Below are 23,401 nucleotides of genomic sequence, written 5' to 3' on the forward strand. Positions count from 1 at the left end.
CATGTGCTACCACACTCAGCTAATTTTTAAAGTATGTTTAGAGACAGGGTCTTGCTATGTTGCCCAGGCCGGTCTCGAATTCCTAGACACAAGTTATCCTCCTGCTTTGGCTTCCCAAAGTGCTGGAATTACAGGTGTGAGCCACTGCACCTGGCCAAGATATTATCTTCAGTTTTTTTTTTTTTTTTTTTTGAGATGGAGTCTTGCTCTGTCGCCCAGGGTGGAGTGCAGTGGCACAATCTCCACTCACTGCAAGCTCTGCCTCCCGGGTTTACGCCATTCTCCTGCCTCAGCCTCCCACGTAGCTGGGACTACAGGCACCCGCCACCTTGCCCGGCTAGTTTTGTTGTATTTTTTAGTAGAGATGGGGTTTCACCGTGTTAGCTGGGATGGTCTCGATCTCCTGACCTCGTGATCCGCCCATCTCGGCCTCCCAAAGTGCTGGGATTACAGGCTTGAGCCACCGCGCCCGGCCCAGTTTTTTTTTTTAATAGTAATAGGATCTTGCTATGTTGGCCAGTTTGGTCTTGAACTCCTGGCCTCAAGCAGTCCTTCTGCCTCTGCCTCCTAAAGTTCTAGGATTACAGGCCTGAGCCAGTGCACCCTATCTGTAGCTTTTTTGTTGTTGTTGAGACAGAATCTCACTCTGTCACCCAGGCTGGAGTACAGTGGCACAATCTCCACTCACTGCAAGCTCCGCCTCCCGGGTTCACGCCATTGTCCTGCCTCAGCCTCCCAAGTAGCTGGGACTACAGGTGCCCGCCACCACGCCCGGCTAATTTTTTGTATTTTTTTTTTTTTTTGAGACGGAGTCTTGCTGTGTCACCCAGGTTGGAGTGCAGTGGCCGGATCTCAGCTCACTGCAAGCTCCTCCTCTCGGGTTCACGCCATTCTCCTGCCTCAGCCTCCCGAGTAGCTGGGACTACAGGCACCCGCCACTTCGCCCGGCTAGTTTTTTGTATGTTTAGTAGAGACGGGGTTTCACCGTGTTAGCCAGGATGGTCTCGATCTCCTGACCTCATGATCCGCCCGTCTCGGCCTCCCAAAGTGCTGGGATTACAGGCTTGAGCCACCGCGCCCGGCCTAATTTTTTGTATTTTTAGTAGAGACGGGGTTTCACTGTGTTAGCCAGGATGGTCTCGATCTCCTGACCTCGTGATCCACCTGCCTCGGCCTCCCAAAGTGCTGGGATTACAGGAGTGAGCCACTGTGCCCGGCCCCTGTCTTCAGTTTTTATAGGGAACTAAACATCTTGTGACTCTGGCTTACTTGGATGGCTGTTTAAGTTATTATTACCTTCTTCCTTAGTGGGTTATTCATTTACTTCCCTAATTGCTGGGTGCAGGGCTAGCTAGGTTCCCGAATCTCCCTTGAAGGGACTCAAAAGTTTTCCTTTATCTCCATACTTGCGGGCCAGACAGGCACCTAAGAAGGGTCTGTCCTCCATATCAATGTCTCTCAGGGCCTGATTGTATAAAAGGATGCACATTCCTCAGATAAAATCGCTTTTCTCAAGATAGACCAGCAAGAGGGAAGAAGTAGAAGGTTCTAGGTTCTCCAAACACCCTAGTTTCCCTTACAGATAAGTTTTTCTGTATTGGAGGAGGGTGGCATGGGGTTGGGGGAAGGTCTGTATCTCCCAACAATCTAAGTTCTTCCTTCACTTTGCAGGGATACTATGAGCAAGTAACCCTGACTATGTTTTCTGTGGTAGTGGTAGTGGGGAGTGCTCCAAGAAGTCCTTGGGCCTCATTAATCCCTCATTCTTATCTGAGAAGGTTCCCATTGCTTGGTGTATTCGTTTGTTTTCATACTGCTAAAAAGATACCACCTGAGACTGGGTAATTAATAAAGAAAGGAGGTTTGGGCCAGACACGGTGGCTCACGCCTGTAATCCCAGCACTTTTGGAGGCTGAGGTGGGTGGATCACCAGAGGTCAGGAGTTTGAGACCAGCCTGGCCAACGTGGTGAAATCCCGTCTCTACTAAAAATACAAAAATTAGCCAGGCGTGGTGGCACGCGCCTGTAGTCCCAGCTATTTGGGAGGCTGAGACAGGAGAATCACTTGAACCTGGGAGGTGGAGGTTGCAGTGAGCCAAGATCGTGCCAATGCACTCTAGTCTGGGTAAGAGTGAGACTCCATCTCAAAAAAAAAAAAAAAAAAAAAAAAGGAGGTTTGGCCTGACGTGGTGGCTCATGCCTGTAATCCCAGCACTTTGGGAGGCCAAGGTGGATCACCTGAGGTCAGGAGTTTGAGACCAGCCTGGGAAAAATGGTGAAACCTCACCTCTACTAAAAATACAAAAATTAGCCGGGCATGGTGTGTGCACTCAGCTACTTAGGAGGCTGAGGCAGGAGAATCATTTGAACCTGGGAAATGGAGGTTGCAGTGAGCTGAGATCACGCCCCTGCACTCTAGCCTGGACAATGGAGCAAGACTCCTTCTCAAAAAGAAAAAAAAAAAAGGAAAGGTTGAATTGACTCACAGTTCTACATGGCTGGGGAGGCCTCAAGAGCTTATAATCATGACAGAAGGCAAAGGGGAAGCAAGGCATGTCTTAGATGGCAGCAGGAGAGAGTGACAGCGAGAAAGTGCCACATTTTAACACCATCAGCTCTCCAGAGAACTCACTCACTATCATGAGAACAGCATGGGGGAAACTAACCCCCTGATCCAGTCACCTCCCACCAGGTCCCTCCCTCAACATGTAGGGATTACAATTCAAGATGAGATTTGGGTGGGGACACAGAGCCAAATCATATCACTGGGGGAGTGGAGATGCGGGGAAGGAGTGGTATTTCAAAGCAGGAGGTATTGAGTACATTGTTTCATGAGTCTTGTATTATCCATTTTATTATTCCTTAGTGCATGGTAAAGCTTCCTTTGAAATGCAGGCTAAATTATCTGAGCCAGAGGACCCCAGGGGAGGTGAGATAGATACCCACACCTGGGCAGAGGATTACAGGGAAAACAGCAACCCCTCTTTCCCCTGGGCACATGTGGTAGAGGCTGTGGGAATCAGGGTATTGCAAGGGTGATGAGGGTAGAGTCAGGACTATAACTCCTCATTCTGGGTTCCCCGGAGCTTTGACTGCTGTGCTCCTGGCCTCAAGCAATCCTTCTGCCTCGGCTTGCTAAAGTGCTAGGATTAAAGGCCTGAGCCACTGACTGCCCTCCTCCTAGGAGGCTGTTGACTGAGGAGGTCTGGATGTCAAAGCCTTTCACCACAGGATATAGCAAGATTACTGCAGAGTCAAGACCCAAGGCCATCCTTCCCCAAGCACAGCTCTTGCTAACTCCCCTGACTTCTCTGTGTGCAACTTGTAAGCAGCTCAGCCTGGAGTAGGAGTTGGGGTTCTGACTTTCTACAGCACCTGGGACAGGAAGGATCAGAGGAGCACAGAGTGCTGACTGCCTCGTAGGTGTCCCACATCATCCCATCTGACCGTTCAACAAGGGTGTCAGGCTGGCATGATTCACCCCATTCTATAAAGCTCAGAGAAGTGAAGGTCCTTGCATGTGACATTTACTATCATCATCACTAGTATGTCCCTACTCACATCACAGCAATTCTTTGCTCAAATCTCTAATTGCTAAGAGACTCGGAGTAAAACCCAAAGTCCTCACAATAGCAATAGCCTGCAAAGCTCTGCCCCCTCGCCTCTCTTCTCTGACCTCCTCACTGCCCCTGACTTACTCACTCTGCTCCAGCCACAGTGGCCTTCTTGCTGTTCCCTCCCTAACACGCCCGGCACAGTCCCACATTCCCACCTTGCCCTGGCTTTCGCTGTGGCTGTTTCGTCCCCGAAGAACACTCCTGCCTTCCTCATCGCCAAGTCTGGGTTCCAACCTCACCTCCTCCATGAGGCTTGCCCAGACAGCCTTTTAAATTCTGCAAACTGCCTCCCACTCCCACCTGCCCCCTTACTTTTTGTGGCCTTGACTTTTCAACATACTACATGATTATTTGTCTGTCTTGCCTTCACCAGAATGTAAGCGCTCTACAAAGGCAGAGGGAAGACTGTCTTGCTCTCTGATGTATCCTCCAGCCCTTAGAACAGTCCGTGGTACTTAGTAGGCTTTCAGTACATCTGGGGCCGGCGATGGAAAGAATGAATGAATACTAAGACCGAAGATCGCGACCGTAAGCCTCTGGGCACTGGTGCCCCGGGGCCTGGCGGAACGCTCAGGGAACTACATTTCCCGTGAAGCTCTGGGCGCAGAGGGCCGCGGGTGCTGCCGGGAAGGACATACGTGCTTAATCCCGGTGCAGGGGGCGAGCATGGCGGCTCCGCGAGGTGAGCTGTTGGCCGGGGTGTTGGCGAGTGTGTTGGTGGCGCGCGTCCTGGGGACGACTCCTGGCATGATCGGCCAGGTTGAGTCCGCTCCTGGCGCTCCGCGGAAAGATGGGTGGGTGCTGGGTAAAGGTGGGGCCACCTGCGATGGGGACTGACCTTCGAGGGGAGGGGGCCCTTCTAGACGTCGTGCCGTGGGATAGGTACTTCCTGCTCCCTCCCCGCCACCCCGCCTCAGATTAGCACAGGGTCCTTACTGCTGCCCATCTGACAGTTGGGAACATCGAGGCCTGTAGCTGAGGGGGGGTCTCATCCAACAGCCTACAAACCCCTTATTTACTCTGTCGCCAGTGAGCACCCCCAGCTCTTGCCTGGTTTCCCGGGACACTAGGGTGAGGCCTGAGGAGTGGAGTGGCAGCTGACCCTGTCTGTGCCCCTAGTATTCCCACTTTCCTGTGCGGTGCAGCAGTATGCCTGGGGGAAGATGGGTTCCAACAGCGAAGTGGCGCGGCTGTTGGCCAGCAGTGACCCACAGGCCCAGATCGCAGAGGACAAGCCCTATGCAGAGGTGAGTCCCGGGCTGTATTTCAGCCTACTTTACCCGCGGGTCAGGAGAAAGGGCCTGAGGCAAGTCATAAGAATCAGCTGGGAAGGGTGAGGCAGCTAGGAGGGAGGAGGCCCACTTCGCTCTTCAGGCTAATGGACTAGATAGTGTTACCAAAAAGAAGAGTGTTACCAAAAATGAGAGGTTTTGTCATAACAGGCTGGGATTTCCAGCACTCTCCTTCCCCCAACCACTCTTAGCACTTAGTGAATTTTAATTCAGCCCTCTTTGACAATTCAGTTTTTTTACTTTGACTATTTTTTTTTTTTTTGCATTTTTATTAACCTAAAATACTTCTCCTTCCTATTTAATGAAGAAAAAGCCAAAGCATAGGAAGGCTTTTGCCTCTGCTTCTGAAACTGGAAGATGTATGTTAACCCTAAAAGAATCATTTAAGAGTTATAGTTTTTCTGCTACCTTGACAGTACAGGTGTCATTCTCCTCTTTGGACAAAGAAGCTACATCTAAAGAAGGGAAATAACTAGTCCGAGGCTCCACAGATGGCTAGAGGCAGAGTCTGGACAAGGGCCTGGGTCTGCTGCCTCCCTGTATGTCCATGATGGCACGAACATTTGTATCCAGACCTGAGAGGCCTTTCCCAGGACTCAGTTGCCCTCTGGGGAGCATAGCATAACGGATTGGGACAGGCCAACTCAGGGTGCCAGGTTTCTCCCCCTTCCCCTCCCAAGTTTCCTGTCTTTCCAGTTGTGGATGGGGACTCACCCCCGAGGGGATGCCAAGATCTTTGACAACCGCATCTCACAGAAGACCCTAGGCCAGTGGATTGCTGAGAACCAGGACAGCTTGGGCTCAAAGGTCAAGGACACCTTTAATGGCAATCTGCCCTTCCTCTTCAAAGTGCTCTCAGTTGAAACACCCCTGTCCATCCAGGCACACCCTAACAAGGTAAAGGACAGAGTGTGGTGCAGAGGTCAGGGTACAGAAGGGCTTATGCTAATGCCCTCCCATTACTTTTACTGCCACTTTTACCTCACCCATGCCAGGCTCCTGCCCAAGGCCAAATCCAGGCTGACAACTCCCAATTTAGCTCTGCAAAGCCACATGCAGCAACTAAGTCTAAGCAAACAGCTGACCGGCCTGTGCCAGGGGAGTTTCTCTAAGCTCATTCCAAGGGGCTTGTTCCTGGTCTTCCCTCACCCAACCCAGATCTATTCATATCTGCCATTTACTAACCTGCTTTCAGGAAGAGTTCAACTTGTAGGGTAGCGCAGGGCAGGTACCCTCAGCTCCACCCCCTTGGAGTCTTCCTACACAAGCCTGAGTCCCATTCTAAGCAATTGTGGATCAAAACTCCTTCCTTCTTTTTTTTTCTGAGATGGAATCTTGCTCTATCGCCCAGGCTGATCTCAGCTCACTGCAACCTCCTCCTTCCGGTTCAAGCAATTCTCCTCCCTCAGCCTCCCAAATAGCTGAGACTACAGGCACGTGCCACCACACCTGGCTAATTTTTGTATTTTTAGTAGAGATGGGGTTTCACCATGTTGGCCAGGCTGGTCTTGAACTCGTGCCCTTGTAATCTACCCACCTCAGCCTCCCAAAGTGCTGGGATTACAGGTGTGAGCCACTGTGCCCAGCCAAAACTCCTTATTTCTGGATACACCAAGTAAGACCCAGAGAAGGGAGGGATTTACCCAAAGCCACACAGCTTGTTAGTGTCAGAGCTTGGGCTGGTGTTTGGGTTTCCTGATTTACAGACCAAGCCTCTTAAAGTCTGCCCCAGCTTTTCCTTGGATCTGCCCCATTTCCCTGCCCTGGGTTGGCTGAACCCCAAGTTTCTGCATCATGCTTTGACTGGGCTCCTTGCCAGAGGTAGGTAGCCACTGCCATCCTGCGACTGGGGAGGGTGGACAGCAGGGGCTAGGTGGCACTGGTGTTCCTGCTAGGTAATGGCTGTACCCTCACCATCCTCCTCTTCCCCTGGCCACCCCACAGGAGCTGGCAGAGAAGCTGCACCTCCAGGCTCCACAGCACTACCCCGATGCCAACCACAAGCCAGAGATGGCCATTGCCCTCACCCCCTTCCAGGGCTTGTGTGGCTTCCGGCCAGTTGAGGAGATTGTAACCTTTCTGAAGAGTAAGTTGGGCAGAATGCTGAAGGCATGCATATTGGGCCACGGATATCTGGGAAAGCAAGATGATAGGAACAGTGGCTGAGAACAGGGGTCACATGTCACAGGCACTGAAGGGCCTCATGAAGCAGTTTTTGGAGCCAGTGGCCCATGCCAGTGAGACCAGGCTCAGGTGTGGTTGCCAAGGGCTGGTGGTGAGTGATTGGTTTCTACTGCAAAGTTTACTTAGCATTGCTGGCTCTTTGGTTAGGGCTGGGATGGGAAGGCATCCTCCAACTCCCCACTTGTGTGGGTTCCATCTTACCATTCCTGATATGGGCCCTGGGCCTGGCCTTCCTGTAGAGGTGCCTGAGTTTCAGTTCCTGATTGGAGATGAGGCAGCAACACACCTGAAACAGACCATGAGCCATGACTCCCAGGCTGTGGCCTCTGCTCTGCAGAGCTGTTTCTCCCACCTGATGAAGAGTGAGAAGAAGGTGGTGGCGGAACAGCTCAACCTGTTGGTGAAGCGGATCTCCCAGCAAGGTGGGCATGGTTATATTCCTGGTTGGGTGCAATGCTCTGGCCTGGGCTCCCCGGCAGACACCAGACTCTAGGGACAGTTCTCAACCCCCTTGCCCAAGTGGAACACTAAAAGGGGCCCAACTTAGATGACCTGTTGGCAACTTAGCATTGCTTTCCTAGTCTTTGTGGAGCAGGGCCCTTCTTAGTTGAGTGCTGCTTCCCAACTGGTCATCTTCTCCAGATGGTTGGAGGCAGACTGGCATACAAGACTCTTAGGATGCCTTCCACCTAGGCATTCTGAGATTTTCCCCAGCCCTGCAGCTGCCCTCTATGGATGGACTTGTATCTTGGGGCTAAAGAGGCAGGAAGGGGACAAGAGCATCCTCCGTCTCCTGGAAAGGCCTGATGCCTCCAGCACTCGATCATTTGATCTTTTCTTTACCTGCTGTGTGCCCGACAGGTGTGGTCGTGTCACCCCAAAGGTGGGGAGTCAACACAAGCAGTAAGAAACACAAAACATAACAGACTCGCAGCAATGAGCTTATGTGGTGCAGGCAATAAGTTCTCAAGATTCTTAGCCTGGCAGCCACAGCCCACACCAAGGCTGGAGTGCAGTGGTGCGATCTCGGCTCACTGCAACCTCCACCTCCCAGGTTCAAGCAGTTCCCTGACTCAGCCTCCTGAGTAGCTGGGATTACAGGCGTCCGCCACTACACCCGGCTAATTTTTGTATTTTTAGTAGAGACAGGGTTTCACCATCTTGGCTAGGCTGGGCTCAAACTCCTGACCTCATGATCCACCCACCTCGGCCTCCCACAGTGCTGGGATTACAGGCGTGAGCCACCGTGCCTGGTGCCACAGCCCCATCTCTAGTTGGCTCAGAGCTCTCTCTTTATTTTACCTCTACAGGTTTCCCCTGTTACCTTTGAGCCTTAGGGGACTATTTATTTTACCCAAGCATATTTTGTTCAGAGTATGTGTGTGTCTGTGTGTGTGTGTGTGTGTGTGTTTTGAGGTCTCTGTTGCCCCAGGCTGGAGTGCAGTGACGCGATCTTGGCTCAATGCAGCCTCCGCCTCCCGGGTTCAACCAATTCTCCTGCCTCAGCCTCCTGAGTAGCTCGGATTGCATGTGTGTGCCACCACGTCTGGCTAAGTTTGTATATTTTAGTAGAGACAGCTAGGATTACAGGCGTGAGCCACTATGCTGGGCCCTTTGCCTCACTTTAAAGAAGCTTGGCTGGGCGTGGTGGCTGATGCCTGTAATCCCAACACTTTGGGAGGTTGAGGTGGGCGTATCACTTGAGGTCAGGAGGTCGAGACCACCCTGGCCAACATGGTGAAACCCCATCTCTACTGAAGATACAAAAATTAGCTGGGCAAGGCAGAGGTTGCAGCAAGCCTAGATCGTGCCACTGCACTTCAGCCGGGACAATAGAGCAAGGCTCTGTCTCCAAAAAAAAAAAAAAAAAAAATGCTGGGCATGGTGGTGTGTGCCTGTAATCCCAGCTACTCAGGAGGCTGAGGCATGAGAATCACTTGAACCCAGGAGATGGAGGTTGCAGTGAGTCTAGATCGCACCACTGCACTCCAGCCTGGGAGACAGAGCAAGACTCCGTCTCAAAAAAAAGAAAAAAAATTGAAAATTAAAGAAGTCCAACCTTGCCAGTCTACCCAGGCTGAGCTCATTTTCCCGTCGTCTCCAGGACACATCTTGGCCCTCGGCACATTCTGCCTTATGCTATCTGGAGTAGTGGACTGAGAGAGATTCTCTGAGACACAGAACTTTCTTTTTTTGAGATGGAGTCTTGCTCTGTTGGCCAGGCTGGAGTGCAGTGGCACAATCTTGGCTCACTGCAACTTCCGTCTCCTGGGTTTAAGAGACTCTGCTGCCTCAGCCTCCCGAGTAGTTGAGATTATAGGCACGTGCCACCACGCCCGGCTTTTTTTTTTTTTTTTTTTTTTTTGTATTTTTAGTAGAGATAGGGTTTCACCATGTTGGTCAGACTGGTTTCAAACTCCTGACCTTGTGATCCGCCCGCCTCGACCTCCCAAAGTGCTGGGATTACAGGCATGAGCCACTGCGCCCGTCCAAGACATAGAACTTTCAGTGTTAAAAACCAGAAAGTCGCTGGGTGTGGTGGCTCACACCTGTAATCCCAGCACTTTGGGAGGCCTAAGTGGGAGGATCATTTGAACCCAGGAGTTCGAGACCAGCCTGGGCAACATAGCGACACCCTGTCTCTGCAAATTAAAAAAAAATTAGCTGGGCATGGTGGCATGCACCTGTGGTTCTCACTACTCAGGAGGCTGAGGTAGGAAGATTGCTTGAGCCTGGACAGTTGAGGCTGCAGTGAGCTATGATCGTGCCACTGCACTCCAGCCTGGGTGACAGCGAGACCCTGTCTCAAAAAAAAAAGGAAAGTTCAGGCATGTTGTTTACCCTTCATGAAACTTTTGAGTTATCTCCCTAGATTTTGAGCTCCGAGAGCAGTGGTTCTCAACCAGGGGACATTTGGCTGTCATCTGGAGGCATTTTTGATCGTCAAAACCCAGATGGGGTTGCTAGTGGCATCCTGTGAGTGGAGGCCAGGGAAGCTGCTAAACATCCATCAGTACACAGGACAGCCCCCACAATAAAGAATTACCTATCCCAAATGTCAGTAGCACCAAGGCTGAGAAATCCCATCCTGAAAGGACCATACTCTAGCCCTTTTAGTGGCTAGTATAGTCCTAGGCATGTGAACAGTCAAGATATGATGAAAGATGGTATTTGTATGGACTGGAGTATCAAGCAAGGCTGGACGCCCAAAGGGCTGGAGGCGTGGCCAGGACAGGGCCACTTTGGCTTCTGGATTCCTGTGGCAGGGACCTTTTCCTAGGACTCCCTGGCCAATGTGGGGCTATGAACAGCACTGAGTATCCCCCTAAGTGACCTTGGGGTGCTCTGTGACCCTCAGTGGCTGCTGGAAACAACATGGAAGACATCTTTGGGGAGCTTTTGCTGCAGCTGCACCAGCAATACCCAGGTGATATCGGCTGCTTTGCCATCTACTTCCTGAACCTGCTTAACCTGAAGCCTGGGGAGGCCATGTTTCTGGAGGCCAATGTGCCCCATGCCTACCTGAAAGGAGGTGAGCCACATTTCAGCAGTGAGCCCCACTGCCATCCCTGCTGGGCCCTGTTTCCCTGTCTGGACACAAGGAGAAGGGTGGTCAAGGAGACCCCTAAGGACCTTGCAGCTCTGACCTCTGAGGGTTCCTGGGCTCAGCAAGCAACAGCTGGTAGGGATGTTGAATGCATTTAGCATTGAACACGCCTTGAATCCTGCCACCAACCCTATGATGCCATGCTACTGATTTTAAGCCCTGCCAGTCAGTGTGGGAACCATGATTTGAACATAGACTATACTGGATCAAAGCTGTTGTTCTATGTCACAGCCTTTGTATGTCTGTCCTATCTACCCAGGGATTTTTACATTAAAATATGCATGTTGCCACAGAAGGATGCCACCTTTTGACCGTTGGCTGCTTATCCACACATGCCTCATGCACAGGATTCTGTCGTAGAAGTGGGAGACTACAGAGTTGGGGCTTCCCAACCCCCAGGGGTTAACATGGCTCCCCTCTGACAGTAACGGGTGACCTGTCACCTGTTTTTGGTATTTGATATCTCAGCCCCATTCTCCCAGAGAATACAATTCATGGAAATTTTTTTTTTTTTTTTTTTGAGACGGAGTCTGGCTCAGTCGCCCAGGCTGGAGTGCAGTGGCGCGATCTCGGCTCACTGCAAGCTCCGCCTCCCGGGTTCACGCCATTCTCCTGCCTCAGCCTCCCGGGTAGCCGGGACTACAGGCGCCCGCCACCTCGCCCGGCTAATTTTTTTTGCATTTTTAGTAGAGACGGGGTTTCACCGTGTTAGCCAGGATGGTCTCGATCTCCTGACCTCGTGATCCGCCCGCCTCGGCCTCCCAAAGTGCTGGGATTACAGGCGTGAGCCACCGCGCCCGGCCAATTCATGGAAATTTTTGCCTAACTTAGCACGGGATTCATGGAGCTCAGATTAGGAGGCCCACAGCTGGAGAGCCCAGGCATACTTCATCAGCTTAGCACATGACGACTGTCTCTCCAGACTGCGTGGAGTGCATGGCGTGTTCAGACAACACAGTTCGTGCTGGCCTGACACCCAAGTTCATTGATGTGCCAACCCTGTGTGAAATGCTCAGCTATACCCCTAGCTCCAGCAAGGACAGGCTCTTTCTCCCAACACGGAGTCAGGAAGACCCCTACCTCTCAATCTATGACCCCCCTGTACCAGACTTCGCCATTATGAAGATGGAGGTGAGTGAGGGGCCATGATGGGTGTCCTTTGTGTGCCATGAAAATCTCTGGCAAGGGTCACGATGTAGAGGACACCTGGGGCTGGGTTTCCTGTCAAGCCCACTTGGTGGAGGGTGGCCCCAGGGCCTGCCCATTCCTCCCTATACCAGGGACCAGGCCTCTATGCTGACTGAGCCTGGGTTGTGGGAGAAGGTGGCAGAGCTCTCCTTTGTGCCTTGGGGACTGTCCTGGGCCCATGAGCTGATGAGAGCAGAGTCTGAGCTGCATTGCCTTATCGTTTCTTCCTGCCCAGGTCCCTGGCTCTGTCACTGAATACAAGGTCTTGGCACTGGACTCTGCCAGCATCCTCCTGGTGGTACAGGGGACAGTGATAGCCAGCACACCCACAACCCAGACACCAATCCCTCTGCAGCGTGGTGGCGTGCTCTTCATTGGGGCCAATGAGAGTGTCTCACTGAAGCTTACTGAGCCGAAGGACCTGCTGATATTCCGTGCCTGCTGTCTGCTGTAGAGGCTGCAGCCTCCCTAGCTCTCCTCTGCCAGCCACCCTAAATTCCAGCCAGCCTTGCCTCCTGAGGCCCAGCTCAAGCCCCCTTCCTTGCTCTGGACTCCTTAGGTATATCCTAGAAGAGCTGGGGTGGAGGAGGGAGCGTGAAGATAGTGACTCCTGAACACACCCAGGTAGAACCATCTTCTTTGGGGATGAAAGGTCTGTGTAAGGGGTCTGATACTCCCCTTGTCTTCCCTCTCTACTCCTCAGTACACCTGAGCCAGGCTCTTGCCAACTCTGTTCCAGCCTATGGCTTTAGGCTAGCTGGTAAAATATATGACCCAGCCAGGTAATTTCTAAGAACAGGGTTCTAGTGCTGGGACTGCCCATTTCCTCAGCTGCAGAGGAGGAAAGGGAAAGGGTAGGCCTGTGGACTAACACTGTTTACACCCTTTTATTCTGTCAAAGCAATTAAAGGTCACTTGTGTCGAGGCTGTGGAGTAATGAGCACTCAGCCTTTGGGGTACCTGTTCTAAAGTGGGCCAAAAGAGCCCTCCCTGCATGATGCCCCAGTTTTTGCTTTATTCCTACTTCATACAGCTTCCTGGGGGTGGGCAGGCCACACTCCAGAACGCTGGTATGGGAAGGAGTGGGAGAGGAAGCCAGCTTTGGCCTCAGAGGCACAGCTTGCAAGCAGCCCTACAGAGAGGTGGCTCAAAGGATACACCAGTCACCAGTGCAAGACTCTTTGCTTCTGTTTTTCAATTGGCCCTAGAGAAGGGGTCAGCAAACCAGGCAGTTAGGCCAGTTCTGGCCATACCTGTTCATTTCCATGCGGTCTGGCTGCTTTCAAGCTACAGTGGCAAAGTTGAAGAGTTGCGCTGGACTATACGGACTGCAAAGCTGAAACTATTGATCGTCAACCACTTCTCTAGAACATACTCAACTGTTGCAGATTACAGGGACTCAGGAACCGAATTAGACAATTTTCACGGTGAGGAGAAGCCCAGTTAGCTTTCCTAAACTGGCAGGAAGTGCGAAGGAGGGAATCTCTCCCAATGCCCTGCTCCAGGGGTGGGACACGCCTGCAAGAAGCTGTCAGCTGTCTGCTGCTGCTGAGGTTTCTGACCTGCAATCGTAGATCCTGTCACAACAGGCTAATCACTTAGTCCACTGGCTCCTTCCTGTGGGATAAAGGTTTAAATTCATACAAAAGAATCTTTCTGGGCTTCTGCCCACACTAGACTCCCTATACAATAGAGTCCCAGGAAACCACCTTCAAAAATCTCCTGGGTTTTGGCCGGGCACGGTGGCTCAGGCCTGTAATCCCAGCACTTTGGGAGGCTGAGGCGGGCGGATCACGAGGTCAGGAGATCGAGACCATCCTGGCTAAAATGGTGAAACCCTGTCTCTACTAAAAATACAAAAAAATTAGCCAGGCGTAGTGGCGGCTGCCTGTAGTCCTAGCTACCCGGGAGGCTGAGACAGGAGAATGGTGTGAACCCAGGAGGCAGAGCTTGCAGTGAGCCAAGATCACACCACTGCACTCCAGTCTGGGCAACAGAGTGAGACTCTGTCTTAAAAAAAAAAAAAAAAAAAAAACTGGGTTTTTTTGCCTCCAAATTTTCTTCAGCTAAAGAACAATAAATATGAGCTGGAAAGAAAGGTTCTGCTAAAGGGAACCCATTCTATAGAAGTGACTTGCAAGGGCCTATTTCACTCATGCTGTCCAATGAAAGAGGCCTGAAAGTTGTACCCACTGGGAACAGCAGAAAGGGGAGGGAGTTTCCAGAAAGAATTGCTGCAGTCAGCTAATTAAGCTATTTCTTCATTTCACGATATCCAGGATATTCTTTTTTTATTATTATTTTTATTTTTTGAGACGGAGTCTCGCACTGTCTCCCGGGCTGGAGTGCAGTGGCATGATCTCAGCTCACTGCAACCTCTGCCTACTGGGTTCAAGTGATTCTCCTGCCTCAGCCTCCCGAGTAGCTGGGACTACAGGCACCTGCTACCACGCCCAGCTAATATTTTGTATTTTTAGTAGAGATTGGGTTTTAGTAGAGACGGGGTGACAGGATCTACGATTGCAGGTCAGGTTAGGCTGGTCTCAAATTCCTGACCTCATGATTTGCCTGCCTCAGCCTCCGAAAGTGCTGGGATTACAGGCATGAGCCATCGTGCTCGGCCAAGGCCTTTCTTTAAAATCCTACTGCAAGACAGACACAGCTCAACTAGTGTGATTGCATTTATTCTTACAAAGGTACAGAGCTGTAGAAGTACAAGCCAAGAGTTCTGCAGAGTAGTACATAAACACCATATGGTACCACTCGTGCTGGGAGGTAAGCCTGGATACACCCTTCTCCCCAGGAAACTGTCACCTGCAGAACACCCAGCACTCAGAATTAAGGCAGTTTGGCCCTGGGCACATTGGTGGTATTTTGGTATGTGGCCACTGGCCCTAAACAACTGACCATTTCTACCCTGCCTCACTGTACTCTCCCACCAGGTCCCTCCAGCTTCTTCTACAAGGTAACACCCTCCTACATGGGGTCAGCCAGCTCAGAAACCTCTTCTTCAGGGACAGCTGCTGCTGAATATGCCAGAGTTGATTATTACAACAACAATGAAGAGGGCCTTGGTTTTGGGGTCCTACCATCCTCACCCCTAGCAGCTGCTAAACACCCAGGCCACTCTGCCCTGACCACCTCCCTGACAGAGATGTGGGTCTATACTTCCCTTCCACAGCCACCTCCCAGCATGCACTGGGGTCCCTCTACCTGCACCGATGTCTTTCTTTACACTGTGCTACATTTGATCCCTTTCCACATGTGCACTTCACCTCTGCAGACACAAGAAAGGCCTGGACATGGTCTCTGCAGATGGGGAAGGGGTTCTGGATGGTGATGTTTTTGCTCTCTACAGGCATTTGCACAAAGTGCTCAGAATGTTGGCCACCTGCGTAGAGCTGCAGAGTCCCATTCCAGAACAGAGTAACCATCTGCCTCCTCTCTTCCCAAGACCCCAAGCTGGCATGACTCTTGTCTCTGTCCTATCTTCCTGCTGTGATGCTGCTAGCTGGTAGAGTAAGTCAGCCCCTAGATACTGTATATTCCTCTCAACCTTCCATGGTTTGAGAAAAACACAAAGATAGATGTCCATCAAGCACTCACAGGATTACCATTGTGAAGACAGTTGTCAGACAAATAACAAATAAGGCTGTATCTTTTTATTAGACTTTCTCATCTTCCAGTCACCCCTTGTGGTAGAGCAAAAAGAGTGTGTTGTCCCTCATATGCCTCTAGTGGTCACAGGACCACTAGGGAAAGAGACTGGATACTTTCCCATGTAGAACCTATACCCCAATCCCAACTATTGGGCTGGGAACCCTGTCTATGCCCATTCAAAGCTCACCTTGTGGGAGGATTGCTTGGGCCTGGGAGGTTGAGGCTGCAGTGAGCTATGAATGCACCACTGCACTCCAGCCTGGGTGACAGAGACCCTGTCTCCAACAAAACAGAATGCTCACCATGGTTCTGAGTGAAGCCAAAAAAAACAAAAACAAAAAACAAAAAACCTGTTGGAAAAATTCTAGAAAGAGGCTTCGTACAGAGAAATTATGCCTGTTCCTGCTGTTTGGGCTGGGGGCTGAAAGAGGCTGTGTTACACCCAGAGGTCTGCTTAAAGCCCAATCCTGAGTATCTAGTGAGGCCCATGCTGTGACCAGAAGAATCTGGCAATAGAATGGTCCATACCACAGTGAAGGGAGGCCCTCTACACTGGTGGACTGATTTCCTCAGGCAAGGGTCTAGGAGCTGGCTTAGGTCTCTCCTACCCTTCCTGTCTGTAAGCCTCAGTCTAGGACAAAGCCCACACAGCTGTATACCCACCCTCACCCATTGCTACTTCTCAAAAGTTTAAAAGCTAAACAAATTGGAAGGCACCAGACTGCTCCCTGTAGCTCCCTCTGCTGGTAATAATAAAAACTGCAGGCTTCTGGGGCCAGCCCCAGTACCCTTGACCCAATCTTTAGCTCAAAGACTGGGCGAAGAAGCTCACCAAGACCAAGGAAATACAAATAAATAAATATGAACATGTCGGAACAGTTTTTCTCCTAACTAGGGAAGGGCGAACCAGAATCACTAAACTCACCCAGACAGTTGGACCAGTTGGGGATACCCCAGGTCCGAGGATTCTGGAAGCCAGGATCCTGCTGTGTCATTAAGCAACCTATGATCCATCATAGTTGGACAGGTGCAACCTGAAGAGGGACAAAAGGACTAACTTTATGCTCTCTTGAAGGACAAGCCTGCAAGCCATCTTAGAGCTAGAAATCGAGCAAATGGAATTTCTCGAACTGGTCTCAAACAGTTAAATTCTTTTTTGGATTGCCAGCTATAATAAACCATAAAGTGCTATTTTCTGCCTCCATACAACACTATCTAGCACAGCCTGGGCACAAGAGCTCCCTTTTTGCCTCCCTGAAGCACTATGACAAATACCAGTCAAGCTATCTGCAAGTGTGTTCCTTAGCCACCTTTGTCACCCACCATTTAAGAACCAGGATTCCTCTGTCCTGCCCTTATTAAAGTGACTTCTCCAAACTCTGCTCCAACAGCAGAGGAAAACTGCAGAATTCCACCTATCAGTCCACAGCCCAGATGGGGGCCTCTGGTCTGAGAAGCAACAGGTAAGGGCTACCTGTAGGTCACTTTCTAGGGGTCAGCGACTCCAGTGCTCACTGCACTCTGTGAGCTGAGTGGCCAGCAGAGCTCTGTAGGCCTCGTGGTGAGCAGGGCCCATCTTGGAGGGTAATGTCTACTGGAGGGTACAGGAGGAAGAGTCCCCAAGACAGCACCAGCAGCAGGAGCATGCTGAAGAGGCCATGGGCTTAGGGGGGATGAGGTCCAAGTCCTCGTCATCTGGAATCTCATCCAGGTGATACCCATCCTGAAGCAGCTGCCGGCTCACATCCTGGTTCACCTGCTAAGAGAAGGAGAGGAGGGAACTATAGGCCAAGATGCAAAGCAAAAATAACTGCTACTCAAAAGATAGGCCCACATTCCCTTACCAGGGCTTCCTGTCCATGTCCCATCCCAGGCCAACCCCACACATCCCAGGACTACAGGAGGAAGTGCCACCTTCTCCTACTTGTGCCTCAGTCAGCAGTAAGCCTTAGTACTATCCAAGCTTCACTGTCACTGACCCCCAGGGGATCTGTTCTCACTAAATCCTGAGGCATTCATAAAAATATCAAGTTCCCAATTATGTTTGAAATCAATGCTCTGACTGTTCCCACTGGGAACCCAGACTAGTCCCTATCAAGGCTGAAAAACATGGGATAATGATAACAGAACAATGGGCTACCGTAGCAGAACATAGGTTTCAGCAGAAGGGGGTGGAGAGCAGCTTTTTCTACACACTGCCAGTTAGACTTAGACTTATCCTTTGATGCCAGCAGAGCTGGGTCCCTACAAAAGTGGAATCTGTTGGTTGGTTTCATCAGTTCACTGAGCATAAGAAAAATAAGGCCGGGTGTACAGTGGCTCATGCCTATAATCCCAGCACTTTGGGAGGCCGAGGAGGGTGGATCGCAAGGTCAGGAGATCGAGACCACCCTAACACGGTGAAACCGCGTCTCCCCGTCTCTAGTAAAAAATACAAAAAAATAGCCGGGCGAGGTAGCAAGTGTCTGTAGTCCCAGCTACTCAGGAGGCTGAGGCAGGAGAATGGCGTGAACCCGGGAGGCGGAGCTTGCAGTGAGCTGAGATCCGGCCACTGCACTCCAGCCTGGGCAACAGAGCGAGACTCCATCTCAAAAAAAAAAAAAAAAAAAAAAAAAAAACAGAAAAAATTAGCTGGGTGTGGTGGCGGGCGCCTGTAGTCTCAGCTACTCGGGAGGCTGAGGCAGGAGAATGGTGTTAACCTGGGAGGCGGAGCTTGTGGTGAGCTGAGATCACACCACTGCACTCCAGCCTGGGCAACAGAGTGAGACTCCATCTCAAAAAAAAAAAAAAAGGCTGGGCACAGTGGCTCATGCCTGTAATCCCAGCACTTTGGGAGGCCAAGGCGGGTGGACCACTAGGTCAGGAGATCGAGACTATCCTGGCTAACGCGGTGAAACCCCGTCTCTATTAAAAATACAAAAAAAAATTAGCCGGGCGTGGTGGTGGGCACCTGTAGTCCCAGCTACTTGGGAGGCTGAGGCAAGAGAATGGTGTGAACCCGGGAGGTGGAGCTTGCAGTGAGCTCAGATCGCACCACTGCACTCCAGCTTGGGCAACAGAGCAAGACTCCGTCTCAAAAAAAAAAAAGAAAAAGAAAAAGCCATCAGGCTGGGGAAAGTGTAAGACTTCCTCTTAGACACAATCTTTGACACTCAGACATTTAAGGACAACATAATTTGCAAACTGCTCTATTCTGTGGCAGAAACTCAGAGATTAGCCAAGACTTCCAGGAGAGTAAGAAAAGCCAGTGGTGTAGAGTCAGGTCCCCAGCACTTCACCTGTCAAAGGGAATGAGCTGCAAATGCCAGGATTTTATATCCCTGTGTTTCTATCTGGGACGGTCGCTCTGGAAGAACGTCCACATGGCTATCCCAGGAGTGTTTTAGCCTGAGTTTTTTTTTTTTTTTTTGAGACAGAGTCTCACTGTATTGCCCAGGCTGGAGTGCAGTGGCTCACTGCAAGCTCCACCTCCTGGGTTCACACCATTCTCCTGCCTCAGCCTGCCGAGTAGCTGGGAATACAGGCGCCCACCACCACGCCCGGCTAATTTTTTGTATTTTTAGTAGAGACGGGGTTTCATCGCGGTCTTGATCTCCTGACCTCGTGATCCGCCTGCCGCCTCGGCTTCCCAAAGTGCTGGGATTACAGGCATGAGCCACCGCGCCCAGCCTAGCCTGAGTTTTCATAGATGGAACAAATGAAGAAACAGAAGTTGTTTGGTCTGGAAGAAAGCAAGCTTGGTGGAAGATGGGCAGGGGAGAGACAGAAATGCTGATCTCAGAGAGACTAGAGTTGCTGTGTGACATTAGAAAGCAGGTCAAGGACCAGTGGACCCATTCAGATTAAGGAAGATTTATCTAAGAGCCACTCAAACAAAAAATTGTGTGTGTGTGTGTGTTGAGGGAAGGGTGGGTAGCAAGGCTCCTTGGAGGTGGTGAGTACCCAATTACAAAAAGCATTCAAGTAAGCACAGACTAGTAAACACTTAGCTGGGATCTATCAAAAGGATTCCTTTTCTAAGCTATAGCCTAGAATACTTTATTTAGAGTCTTATTTTAGAGACAAGGTCTTGCTATATTGTCCAGGCTGGTCTTGGAACTCCTAGACTCAAGCAATCCTCCTGCCTCAGCCTCCCTGGTAGCTGAGACTACAGGCATGTACCACCATAACCAGCTTACATGACTTCTGAGATCATTTCTAGCCCTGAGTCTATATGGTCTCCTCGATTCTCAACAGCCCTCCTTGGTCACCTATACCTCCACTGGGAGAAGAGGGCAGAGTGGAAGACTGTAGAACAGACCAGAAGTCTGGCACAGTGCTGTGCTGACAGCGGGCACCAAACAAGCATTTGACAGTGGTGGTAATGCTGCCTGCAGCCTGGCCCTGCGCAGAAAGGTGCTCTGGACTTGCCTCTGCAGAGGAATACCCGGAGGAGTATCTGGATTCCAGCTCCCCATCACTAGGAGAAGAGGAAAACAGTCAGTTCAGGGAGGTACCTGTGGCGCATGACTATAAATCATAAGGTGGAGAGCATGCAAGGGCATCTGGAAAACTTGTGAAGCAAAGTCCTTATACAACAGAACTCAAGCCCGAATAGGGTTCCCTCAATGGTTCTGGCAGGAACAGGGTCACTCTCACTAACAACGCAGACATAACAGGGCAGGATGATCCACTGGACATTGGTGCTCTGAATTCTAGAGCAGCATGATTACCTATGAGTCTTCTAACCAAGCCATCCTGGGAAGGGATATTGTTCAGAAGTGAACAGCCCTGGAATATACATGAAGGGCCTTGGAGGAGACAGGGAATAAGCAAAGGCATCAAGTGATCTTCAGTTCCAGCCAAGCTGCTTCCCAAGGGGGTATTTCCAAGGGGAGCACTCACCTGTCAGAGTCGAGGGACACCAAGTTTTCATCTGGACTCTGGCTAAGAGCAGTATAGCCCTTGTTAAACTTCACTGACCTGAGGGGAGATGGGGGAGAAGAGACCAAGCATAGATGAAAGCATAGGCATTTCACAGGGATAGCCAGAGTCCTTGCCCTGAAGGAGAAAGAATTGACTGCACTACTGACTTGCCTTCTCCCGCTCCATGTACCTGGCTACAGTGCCTCAGAATGTGTACGTCCTCATTCTTTTTTTTTTTTTTTTTTTTTTTTTTTGGAGACAGAGTCTGGCCCTGTCACCCAGGCTGGAGTGCAATGGCGCCATCTCGGCTCACTGTAATCTCCACCTACTGTGTTCAAATGATTTTCCTGTCTCAGCCTCCCGAGTAGCTGGGACTACAGGCGTGCCCAGCTAATTTTGTATTTTTAATAGAGACAGGGTTTCACCATGTTGGCCAGGCTGGTCTCGAACTCCTGACCTCAAGTGATCCACTTGCCTCAGCTTCCCAAAGTGCTGGAATTACAGTCGTGAGCCACCACGCCCGGCCTGTATTCTACTCCTCCTATAGATCTTGGAAAAAAGCACACCTCCCCTTGCCTGAACTAGGAAAAGCACCCTCTCCCCACTTATTTAATCAGAGGACACAAAAACTGCAAGCCTTTGGGTAAAGGGTTAGGGTTAACCTTCACTTCTCCGAGTTTCAACCCTCATCTGTAAAAGGAGGCATTGAATAAGGTTCTATTCAGCTCTGAGAGTTTACTATTCTGTTGAAAACAAACAAACAAAAAAAACAGGTCTAGCCGTTCCCACACTGCTCTTCGTCCTCATTCCTGGGGACTCCAGCCACCATTCTCCTCCCTAACAGAGGAGAAGGATAGTGAATGAGCCCGTGCACTCACAGAACTCCCTTATTCCGAAGCTCTTTCTCTGATCCTGTCACATCCTTAAAGGAAAAGAGATTGTTCCTCTTCCCATTTTAAAGATAGTGAACCTGACAGGTTGCACCAGGGGAATCGCTAGCTCGGCCTTAAACCAGAGCACCCTGTCTCCCGTCCTGGGGATTAAAGCCTTCTCTAAAACTGCTGGCACAGAGGAGGTGTGGCGCCTGCTGAGACCTTTTCCCTGAAGAGTCTGGGCGGTTCGGCGAGGCCCCCAGCATGCCTTTTCTCCGCAGAACGGCCTTGGCCAGGTCCCGGTGCTTCTCTGGAAGTTAAAGGGCCCGGGTCAGCCGGGTCTTCCCCACTCCGCAGCGTCTCCCGAAGGCTGGGAGGCCGCTCTTTCCGAACGGATTTTAAGGGGCGGGAGCAGGCTGCAGCTAACCACTTCCCTCTGGGGCCGAGGCCCAGCAAAGCTCCGGAGCCCGCCCTGGGGACGCGGCCGCCCGCCCAGGGACAGACCTCCCCCGACCATCGGGCCACACTCACGCAGCTTGGCTTGAATGGAGGGTGCGCGCGTCACCATGTATGGCCCCCGCTTCTCCACGGCCGCGGGGGTGCGCTCCCCCAGACGGAGGGCTCTATTACCAATCTGCCCGGAGGGTGGCCCCGCAGCTCCCGGCGCGCGGTCCCGAGCCCCGCTAGGCCGGGGTCCCGGGGTAGACAACCGCACCGCGCGCCCGCTGAGCTCCACGGTCGCCATGGCCGGGCTCCGCCCTGCCGGATGATGCAGCCCCGCCCGTGGCAAACAAGCGGACGGCCGAGGGAGAGGCGGGCTCTCTTTTAGCAAGAGCGGTGCGCAGGCGCAGGTCGTCCTCTTCCGGAGCTCTCCGGTTCGGTAGTCTGGGTACTTGGCCCAAATATTCCGCCCTTCTTTCCGGGAGGCCGGGCAGTTCCGTTCTGGCTCTTGGGGTAGGCGGCTTGAGCCTGGTGATGGTTAGGCTCAGTTCTGCCTCTAGTGGAAATTAAATACTGATATTGTTGTGGGGCTGCGCGTGTGCGTCGGTCGGGCGCCCACAGTTTGAGTCCTGGCGCGCCGCACTCTGTATTTCTTGCAGCGTCTCCTTGGGGGTCTCCCCACATATGGAGCTGCCAGAGAGCAGACTTGGGTTGAAGAGACATGAGGACAAGCATTATCAGCGACCTTTTCTAGCAAAAGAAAGAGGCCCCAGAGGTTAAAGAACCTTGTGAAGGTGACACACCTAGAGGCAGTAATTGCGCTGATCCATCTGACCCCAAACCCCACCTTCTTAACACCACCAAGAGGTGCCTGTGACCTTGGACAAGACCTGACCCTCTCTAGGCCTCAGTTTCCACATTTAAAAATAGAGCCAGTGTCACTATTCATTGTACAGTGAGGCAAATAGGCGTTGAAAAGGCGGGTGAAAGTGCACTCTGAGTCTGTGTGTGGTAGGCTATGTGTCAGGGCTCTTGAATTCTCTAGCCCCCAAGGGATGTGCTTGTGACTGGCTCGAAAGAAACTCCAGATCCTTGTGGAACTCCCAAATCTCATGAGGCTGTCCCTTGACTAATTTACTGGCCTCAGTAGGGCAGGTCAACAGTGTGCAACCTCCGAGTTCACAGGGACACGCAGACCGTTGAGTGGCACTATGCCTTGGGCAAGAGAGGTAAAAAGGAAGAATTTAGGGCTGAAGTTTTCAAAAATCAGAAGCACACAGGAATCCTTACCATTTTGGTAGATTCTCCCCACTCCCCATGATGTTAGACTGTTTTTGCCTCCAGAAACAGCAGGTTCATATAGCTCAACTTAGTATTTAATCATTATAACCTCCCAATGAAGCCAATAGTTATTCTTGTTAAACAAATGAAGCTTAGACTTGGTGAAGTTTACCAGTTAAGTGATAAACCTGGAATTTGTACCCAGCTCCCTGTGGACTCCAAAGAAGTAGTTTTCTGGTGGGGCACAGTGGCTCACATCTGTAATCCTAGCACTTTGGGAGGCTGAGGCAGGCGGATTATCGGAGGTAGGGAGTTCAAGACCAGCTTGGGCAACCTGGTGAAAAGTGAGCCGAG

At 51.2% G+C, this 23,401-nt stretch overlaps 3 protein-coding genes across 9 annotated transcripts in view; 2 read left to right on the forward strand and 1 right to left on the reverse strand.

Annotated features, from left to right (window-relative positions):
• Positions 1-23,401, forward strand: part of PPCDC (phosphopantothenoylcysteine decarboxylase) — a 357,482-nt gene that overhangs the window by 171,828 nt on the left and 162,253 nt on the right. The window lies entirely within an intron of this gene.
• Positions 4,212-12,813, forward strand: MPI (mannose phosphate isomerase). 5 transcript variants are annotated; one of them, XR_012091549.1, is made up of 8 exons: positions 4,212-4,299; positions 4,737-4,864; positions 5,606-5,806; positions 6,854-6,995; positions 7,333-7,515; positions 10,452-10,625; positions 11,532-11,831; positions 12,124-12,813. XR_012091549.1 is itself a non-coding variant. In XM_008015855.3 (8 exons), the coding sequence occupies exons 1-8, from the start codon at positions 4,284-4,286 to the stop codon at positions 12,340-12,342; spliced, it is 1,272 nt and encodes a 423-aa protein (XP_008014046.1). In that variant the 5' UTR covers positions 4,213-4,283; the 3' UTR covers positions 12,343-12,813. The 5 variants fall into 5 exon arrangements, 4 of the variants coding, with proteins under 4 accessions (XP_008014046.1, XP_008014048.1, XP_008014047.1 ...); XM_008015855.3 differs by having other exon boundaries at positions 4,213-4,299; positions 11,623-11,831; XM_008015857.3 differs by having other exon boundaries at positions 4,271-4,299; positions 4,648-4,864; positions 11,623-11,831.
• Positions 14,554-22,581, reverse strand: FAM219B (family with sequence similarity 219 member B). 3 transcript variants are annotated; one of them, XM_008015853.3, is made up of 5 exons: positions 21,857-22,581; positions 21,548-21,635; positions 20,433-20,510; positions 19,959-20,007; positions 14,554-17,304 (listed from the first exon to the last, which is right to left on the reverse strand). In XM_008015853.3, exons 1-5 carry the CDS (start codon positions 22,068-22,070, stop codon positions 17,140-17,142), a joined length of 594 nt encoding a protein of 197 aa, XP_008014044.1. In that variant the 5' UTR covers positions 22,071-22,581; the 3' UTR covers positions 14,554-17,139. The 3 variants fall into 3 exon arrangements, with proteins under 3 accessions (XP_008014044.1, XP_008014043.1, XP_008014042.1); XM_008015852.3 differs by having other exon boundaries at positions 14,554-17,307; XM_008015851.3 differs by having other exon boundaries at positions 17,140-17,307; positions 19,805-20,007.

This window comes from Chlorocebus sabaeus, chromosome 26 (assembly GCF_047675955.1).
Source record: "Chlorocebus sabaeus isolate Y175 chromosome 26, mChlSab1.0.hap1, whole genome shotgun sequence".
Classification (NCBI taxonomy): Eukaryota; Metazoa; Chordata; class Mammalia; order Primates; family Cercopithecidae; genus Chlorocebus; species Chlorocebus sabaeus.